Raw genomic sequence first — 9,033 nt, forward strand, 5'->3', positions numbered from 1 at the left:
TCTACCCCTGGGCCTGCCACCTCTGCCGCGTTTCCCTCCATCTGCCTGGGTGGCCCAGATTTGAACCTGACAATAAAAGAACCCTTATGTGCTTGCATGGAAACTGGCTCCTTGGTGGTCTCTGGGGGGGTCTCAAAACAGGTACAACAGTGACACATTCTGTGGGAGTCACCAACTAATAACTGATTTGACTTAAGGCCCAGTCCACAAGATGGAACCCAGTGACACTGCTTGGGTGACCAAGAACCCGAGACTAGATAGCCCAGGGACCTATGGGAAAAAACAATACTGGTCTAAGCAAACAAACAAAAGGTAGTGATAAAATGACTCCTAATGATAGTCCGCTGTACTCTTATCTCGGTGCGTTGTTCAGTCGTCATCAGAGACATTACAGAGGGAGAGACCTTGGAAAACTCGCCCCTAAATGGGACGCCTCCATCAAATTCCTCCCGCAGAGATCAGGCAACCCTGCGGAAGAGGAGGAGGAAAGAGTGTAAGAGCCTGAGGGGATGGAGCACACCAAGGAAACAAGGCTGTCTACATCACCATGAGCAAAGCTCATGTGAATCACAGAGACCGAAGCAGTGTGCACAGGGCCTGCGGGGATCTGCAGCAGGTCCTCCTGGTACATATGGTGGCTTCTGGTTTAGTGTTTCTGTAGGAATCCTAAGTGTGTGAACTAGTGGATCTCTGATTCTTATGCCCTCTCTTGGGCTCTTTTCCTTCTGTTGGTCTGTCTTGACCAACTTTGATGTGATAGTTTTTGTTTTATCTTATTATGTTTTATTATAAACATAAAAGCAAGAAAAGATACGTATTCGAAGGTGAAGATTAAAAATAAAAGACAGGAATAACAAATTAAATGAACAAACATTATACCACCAGTCTTTTCTTGGTGGGATGCTTCCAAATTTCCTACCACATTGTGAAGTCTTAAGGAACCAACTGTTCTGATGGGAAGGTGTAGTTCCTGGCTCCAGTTTAAATCTGGAAAATACGCAGTGTCCCAGAGAATGGAAACAGACGGATTGTGGGTGGAGGTTCTGCTCAGTCACCAGTAGGTGGCAGTCCTCCCTTGGTTTTGTCCAACCCTCTCACGGAAAGTTTCTACCCATCATTGTCCTGAGTGTGCTGGACAGTCCTGAGTCTGTCCCTTGCCTAGCTTTCCAAGACCAAAGAAGTGTGGCCGCACCTGTGATCTGGGTTTTCTGCAGAAAATATTCCCTTCCCAGGGCTCTGCCTGCCTTTGCAGGGGTCCACTGCAACTGTTTCCAGCAGCTGTGTGTCAGATCCACTTACTAAGAGTTGGTCTTCTGTAGCAACCAGCCTAACTGGGTTGCCTTCCTCAAGCCTGTCCCCTTGAGGCTCAGGGATTTATGTGGAAGAGGAAGTAGAAAGACTGTGAGAACCAGAGGGGATGGAGGACTCCCAGGAAAAACAGTGTCTTCCCGATACAACAAGACTAATGGTCAGAGGAACTCACAGAGACCGTGGCAACATGCACAAGGCCTGGACAGGTTCAAGTCAGATGGGGTCCCAGCATGGAGAGAAGGAAGTGGATACACAGTTCCACCCCCTAATCCAGAAGCTATTTGCAATTGATATCTGCTGACAAAAGGAAAAAAGATCAGTTTTCTCCAATGGAGTGTCTATCAAGAACACTCCAGGACAAGCCCAGTCTAATATAAAATGAGCTCCATGTTTGGTTTGGTTTGGTTTTGAGGGGAGGGGCTTATTGTTTTGTTTTGTTTTATTTGGGCACTTCTTGTCTTATTGTTTGTTTGTATGTTTTGCATTTTGTCTTTTGTTTTTGAGAGAAAGAACTTGAAGTTGAGAGGATAGAGAGGTGGGAAGGGCCCAAGAGGAGTTGGGGGAGAGGAGATGATTAAAATATATTACATAAAACTATTTTTAGATAAAATATCTTTAAAAATAAATCTTTTAAAAATTATTGGTCTTAGCTGGGCATCAGTGGCACATGCCTTTAATCCCAGCTCTTGGGAAACAGAGCCAGGCGGATCTCTGTAAATTCAAGGCCAGCCTGGTCTACAAAGCAAGATCCAAGACAGGCACCAAAACTACACAGAGAAACTGTCTCGAAAAAAAACAAAAGAAGGAGAAGGAGGAGGTGGAGGAGGAGGAGGAGGAGGAGGGCTTTTCCCTTTAAAAAATTTATTGGTCTTAATGCCTTGTACTGTTGGGGATGTTCAGAAAGTCTTTTCCTGAGACAAAGAAAAGAGTTCAGACAACACTTCCTACTTCCTCTTCCATCACATTCAGAGTGTCAGGTCTTATGTTGAGGTCCTTGATCCATTTGAAGCTGAATTTTGCACAGGGTGAGAGATTAGGATCGTGTTTTAGTTTTCTACACATAGCTATCCAGTTTGACCAGCTCCATTTGTTAAAGAAGCTGCCTTTTCTCTAATGTGTTTGATCGGCCTCTTTGTCAGCAGGAGTGCGGGTTTGTATGTGCATCCTCCATTCTGTTCCTAGGATTGAACGCAGATGAAAGCACAGCATGCCTACATCTATGGGACACAGGGAAAGGAATGATGAAGAGGAGGTTTGCCAAAGACTCCAAGTGGCATCCCTACCTGCCACCACCACCTCAAGTCAATCACGTCCACTGGATCATACAGTCCAAGTGTCCAAGCAGTTGGTTCAGCAGCCTGGGCATGATGATGAAGAGCCTTGTCCTGCCTCAGGCCTACTCAAAACCAGCTGCTTTTTGAGGCATTTGATATACTCACCAGAGTAATGCATTCTGTGAGGAATGTGCAGCCTCCAAAATCCAAAATGGATCTCTAAGTCTTGCTTACTAGTAGAAGGCGCTAGGTGCAACAACTGATCTATCAGCCTAGAAAGACCATCTCTGCATGTCCCACACTGCTGGACTCCTGGAAGATTACTTAGCTAGAAGGCCCTTGAAATTGAGTTCGATTTATTCCCCCATTTTCTGCTTTACCAATAAGTCTGGAATGGCTCTTATCTCCTACTCACTTGGTCCAATTGGCATGACATCATTAATATAAAGTACTAGTGTGGTAACCTGTGGAAGAGACAGGCTCTCAAGATCCAGTTGAACTCAGTTATGATACAGAGATGGAAAATTAATATACTCTTCATGGAGAACAGGGGAGGAATACTTCCAGCTTTGTCAACTGAAAGCAAATTGCTTCTGGTGGTCCTTACATGGACAGGTATTGAAAAAACTTACTTGCAAGATCAATAGCTGTATACAATGTAAATATGCTCAAGTAAGGAAAGCACATCTGGTTCAACAGCTGCAATTGAAGTCACTACTTAATTGAGTTTATGGTAATAAAACTGTCAATCACGGTCCAGAAGACCCGAGAGGTGTGATGGGATTTATGGATCTGTAGGAGTGAGTTTCTGCAGTGAAACTGTGGTTGTTTGTGCCAAATAATGCCTAAGCAGGTGGCTCTTTGGACTTCATTTTCCTAGAGAGTTTTTGCTAGTTTTAGGTGTTGGCAATACTGATCACTAAGTTTATCCTTAAGCTTATATTTTGGATAATTGAGAGAAAATGAATTTTCTTCTTGTCTAGAGGAAGGCAACTGACATCTGTGCTCTTGTGTGCTTACCGAATAGTGTGCCTGGATAGTTTCTAAACCCTTCTCTATTTGGAGCAAGCCTCTAACCGGTTACAGTCAACAGTCTGAACAACGTGGGCCTAGTTTAGTTTAGTTTTTATTTTCTGCTGACTGACCACAGCCTGAATGAACTTTCTGAAGGAGTCCTTAGCTTTGGAAAGTTTCTGGCTTTCTCTGGTACTTTGTGACCTTCTGACCCTGTCAGCAAGGGCTTCCAGGCTGCAATCTGAAACTTAGGGCATTGCCGAGGCCAGACCGCAGCTGGGGAAGAGGCTGAATTCCCCACTCAGAGCTCTCCAAAGGCCTTCACTAAAGGCAGTGCCTCCCCAAGAGCTTTGGAATATTCCAAACATATTTGTCATTCAAAGTCTTGATTCTAATTGGAGGCAGGTGGAGAGCCACGGGGCACAAACTTTTTAAAGACTATAATTTTCACTTGCTGTCGGGAAGAGAGAAAGTGAGAATACGAAAATAAATCAATTAAAAGTTTTCTCAGTAGCGGTGAAGCGGCCGTGGCCCTGAAGGCCGTCAGCTTGCGTCAGTTGGCTGTAGGGGGATCCTCTGGGAGCCCAGCCCAAGGCGCAGGTAGGAAGTCGGAGTTTGCTTCAGAAGTTTACATCATGCTCCACTGTTTGTTAGAAATTGTTCTCCTAGCCCAGGGGAGACTTTCTAAGTCTGCTCCCTGCCTTTCCATGCCTCATGGAGGTGCAGGCCCTGCTTTGGGGGACACACGCCATACTCTAGCCCTCCACATCACTGTATGAGCCTTAAATCAGAACCTAGTGGTTGCGTGCTGTGGCCCTTCCAAGCCTGTGTCCACTGCCTCATCTGAGGTGTCCTTCTCTTTCCATATGCACAGAGTTACAGACACCCCAGTTAGCATAGAAATTTCGGTACCTCATGTCAATTAGTTGGTAGGAAATACATTTTTCCAGTTACATCTGCTTATTCCCAATATTTCTTTAAAGTCTGGCCCTCTTGTACAGAGTATTTCATGTTTCCCCATGTACCACGAACTGGACAAAATCTGCCTCTAAGAAATTGGTTTCCTATAAACTTGAATATCTGCTTCTAAAGGTATTTTTCTGTGAATAAAAGCTATTAAGTTAGGGCTGGAGAGATGGCTTGGTGGTTAAGAGCACTGACTGCTGTCACAGAGGACCCGGGTTCAATTCCCAGCATCCATGTGGCAGTGCACAACTGTCCGAAACTCCAGTTCCTGGGGATATGATACCCTCACACAGACATATATGCAGACAAAACGCCAATGCACATAAAATAAAAATAAATAAATCATAAGAAAGCTATTAAGTGAGATTAAAAAACAGCCATGAATCATGTGTGTCCCTTTATTCTTCTGTGGGAAGCATTGATATTACTGCCATTTCTAATTGTGCTGCCTGCCACCACTACTGAGACTCTAGTTACCAGGAAGTGCCTCTGTAAACTGAGCAGGGCTGGAACAGAGACCTACACCTAGCTGGAGATTTTCTGTGGATGAAACACGATAGGATGTGCATTTCTTTTACACTCTTCAGTGTCCAGTGGAGGACGTATCTGCATGACCCTTTGAAACTATGATATAGAATGTTAACTTAGCAGAGGAGGATGCTCAGAGAAGGGAAGTAAATTTACCATACAGAAGGACTCAGAGAAAACTCAAACGTGCTTCTCTTTGATCCATAAATTGAGGTGAAAGCCACAGTAGATCCAGAAAAATCATGAAAACTAGGTTGTTTTCCGAGTCTTGTGGATAGTAGATGTGCAGGTGGCAGGTGTATGTAGCCTCCATATTAAATATATACCTTAAGCGTGACTATTCATTTACAGACTTGGAAGTTGACGTTGAGGGCTGGGGATATAATTCAGTCAGGAGAGTGCTTGCCCAGCATGCACAAGGCCCTGAGTTTGATGTCCAACATTGCATCAACCAGGCACAGTGGTTCATGACCATAATCCCAACACTCAAACGTTCAGGCCAGAGAACCATAAGTTCAAGGTCATCCTCGGCTGTACAGTGAGTTATGGGCCAGCCCCAGCTACACAAACCTTGTTCTAAAAACAGAAGAGGTTGCAGTTCAAAGGACTTGAGTTGTTTGACTGATAGCCCAGGTTATTTGGAATTATGTAGATTCAATTCAGGCAACACTTTCTTACAGTCCAGCCCGTCTACAATGAAACCAGGTAAGTGGCTTCATCCTTTCTTGAGGTAAAAGTTTCCCAGAGAAAATGAAATTTTAGAAGCACTATTCCAGATTCCTTCCAGCTCTGTGCGTACTGACTATTCCTCTATAGAGAAAGGCTCTGCTTGCCCTGGATATATGAGACTGTAGAGCACCGTCTCAGCCCCTATATTGTGGACCCCTGCACAGTCACATATCCACTCTTGCCGTTCCCCCCTCCCCTTCTTCCCTCTTCTTTTCTTAGTCTGGATATTTTCTCTGGCCTGTTTAGCCCCACTCACTCCCTTATTTTTAAAGGGCCAGCCTAGCCCTTTTCTGCAAGCACAGTGGTGGGCACCGTGTTGCTCATCACCTCGGTGCAGGAGACTAGATGCTCTTCATTTTGTCCCCAGTATCTGAAATAGGGTGCAAACATTTGCCAGCTTGGGATGAGGAGGCAGTGGTGTCAGTACTATTTCTGCTTCTGCACTCCAGGAATGCTACAGATTGGAGATGGAACCCCATGCCTGGATAATCAACATCGAACTGCCAAACCACCCTTTCTACCCAAGGAGTTTAAAGGAGAAGGAATCACTTATGTATAGGCCCATATTCTCTAGCCCCTATGTTAACCTGTGGCTTTAAACTGGATAAAAGAAGTATTTCTGTTTTCAAATTGGGAATCTATCTACCCAGCCAGCAGTTGAGGGGCTGATGCTAATCCAGAAGCTGGAGGAAGTGGGGAGGATAAACCAATGGAGAACAACTCAGTAAACACTAACCTACAGTGCTTCCTGCCTACAAAGTCTAGAATTGGTATCAGAACAGTGCCAAGCCTGCCCTCCTTATTTATAAATAGTACATGTAGAAAGAGCTTGGCAATAGATTATGAAAAACACCAGTTTTCTTTCTTCCATGGATTCCTATAAGGTCAACCAAAACATTGGTGATCAGTATTTTTAAAATTACAAAAACAGTACTGAAGTAGCTCACTGCTAGGAACCCCACAAGAACAGCAAGCTGCTCAGCCATAACATACATGCAGAGGGCCCAGGTCAGACCCCTACAGGCTCTCTGACCTCTGCAAGCACTCAGGAGTCCTAGTCAGGTGATTCTGTGGGCAGTGTTCTCGTAGTGTCCCTGACCCCTCTGGTTCCTCAGATCCTTCCCTGCCACCTCCTCTGTAGGACTCCCTGAACTCTGACTAACGTTTGGCTGTGGGGCTCTGCATCTGCCCCATCAGTTGATGGATGAAGTCCCTCTGGTCTCTCTGATGACAATTCTGCTAGGCTCCGGTCCCAGAACACTCTGCAGGCAGGAGAAGCTGTAGATCGAAAGTTTTGTGTCCCAATCCCTCCATTGAGGCCTTGCCTGGTTACAGAAGATGGCCAGTTCAGGCTCTGGACACAGGAATTTTTGACATAATAAGACCGACTGCAAAAAGGTACTTCCCTGAGAAACATCACAAGCAAGACTGCTAAAACTAGCAATGGGCCAGGATGGAAGTCCAGTGTGTGTTTCCCAATATCTAAGCTTAGATGCAGATTAAGTTGGTTGAAGGGATATGGGATATTGTCATGATTGAGAAATACAGAAGGGGGCAGGAGTCCCAGCTCAGACGTAGGCACAGTGCTTGCCCAGCAGACCCAAACCCTGGGTTCCTATCTGTCATTGCAGAAGCATTAAATAAAGACATTTCAACTTCGTAACACATTGGACAACACTTGAGGTAGGTATGCTGGGGGAAAGGGATTGAAATGGCAATCGGGGAAGAAAAGAAGTCACTTGAGGCTGACAGAGCCCTGGGCACACCGACCAAGGCCACCAGAAAGCACAGCACAAAGATATTTAGTGGAAACTACAGCAAAACAAACTGCAGTGAGTATTATATACACTTAAATGTGGAATACAGTCCCCGAAAGGGGTGCAGAGAGGAGTAGCGCCTGGTGTGACTCTAACTCGCGTAGACAGACAAATAAGGAAAAGCAAAGCTTGAGAGGAACAAGTCGTTTCCTAAATGTTGGGATTGGAAAGATGCGTTACACTTGACAAATACATTCAAGCTTCCTTTGGTTATGTTAGTCTCGTTAGTTACGTCAAAAATTCCCGAGTGTCAGCAGTGAAAAGTGCAAACCAAGTCCTGCAGGTGACTCCAGACAGAAAATGGGGAGGACAGAGAAGAGGAGACCTTAACAGAGACCTTTCACTGATAATCACCCCCGCCCCAGCACCCAGCGCGCTCTTTGCCTCAGACCGCCCAGCTGTACCCCGCAGGCCCAACCCAGACCCCTCTCAGCTGGCCCCTGGGGCTGCTAGTCCACCCAGGAGTTTGCAGAGGCTGTGTCCCGTGCGAGGGGACTGGCATCCAGCGGAGCAGCTCAGCGGGGCACCTGGGCTTGCTTGGCCTCACTGGACGCCAGGCGGGAAGGGCCATGGGGCATCCCACTTCTGGGAGTGTGGGAGGGGCTGCAGGACGTGGACCCTTCAGGCCTTCTAGGTTGTTCTAACACGATCTCAGCTGTAGTTCATACAGGAATCCAAAGCTCTGGGCTCTCCAGAGGCAGGAGGATCCAGCGAGTTCAAGCCAGCCTTAAGGGCGGTGGGAAGAAAACTACGTGAACACTGACATTCAGTGTGGAGTCCCTGAGATGCTTCTGGTTTAGGTTCTTGCAGGTCCGCCTTCCCTACACCAGTAGAAACACAGCTCCATCTGGTGGAGAAATGGAAGACCAGACAGGAGCTTCCATCTGGTATTTCTCCCCTTTCCTTCTGTCTCTGGCCTCCCTATCCTCCCCTGGCTCAGGATCAAGCCCAGGGTCTTGCGCGTACCAGGCCAGGGAGATTGAGAAAGGCAAGTCTCTAGCTCCAGGACAACCTGAACTACATAGATTCTGTCTCAAAAATGAATAGATGATAGATAGATAGATAAATAGATAGATAGATAGATAAACATTAAAATAAGTGTTATTTTAATGACTCAAGGGTACAATCGCTGTATCTAAGTGAACTTGTTGGCATAATGTTTAAATTGGAGAAGGGGGACCCCTAGCCTCCAGATACAATGGGTTATGGGGGAAATAATTATGTGATTAAAGACAATCCTAGGATAGCGGAGAAAGCCATGATAAACTGACAGTTGGGGTGTGATCATCATGCATATAGGTAATGAAGCCCTCATACAAAGTCCTCCCAAACGTGTGAGGATTCCTACGTGGCTGATCACGTGAGCCTTCCTGAAAGTGGCATACCCAGAAGGC

At 45.9% G+C, this 9,033-nt stretch overlaps 1 protein-coding gene across 1 annotated transcript in view; it reads left to right on the forward strand.

Moving 5' to 3' along the window:
• Positions 1-8,273, forward strand: part of LOC118580284 (vomeronasal type-2 receptor 26-like) — a 39,266-nt gene extending 30,993 nt beyond the window's left edge. Inside the window, 3 exon segments of the mRNA XM_036181951.1 lie at positions 374-493; positions 4,114-4,199; positions 8,005-8,273. Of these exon segments, the coding sequence (XP_036037844.1) occupies positions 374-493; positions 4,114-4,199; positions 8,005-8,273 (475 nt within the window).
• Positions 8,274-9,033: the final 760 nt, after the last annotated feature.

The sequence above is a fragment of the Onychomys torridus genome, chromosome 3, assembly GCF_903995425.1.
Source record: "Onychomys torridus chromosome 3, mOncTor1.1, whole genome shotgun sequence".
NCBI classification, from domain to species: domain Eukaryota; kingdom Metazoa; phylum Chordata; class Mammalia; order Rodentia; family Cricetidae; genus Onychomys; species Onychomys torridus.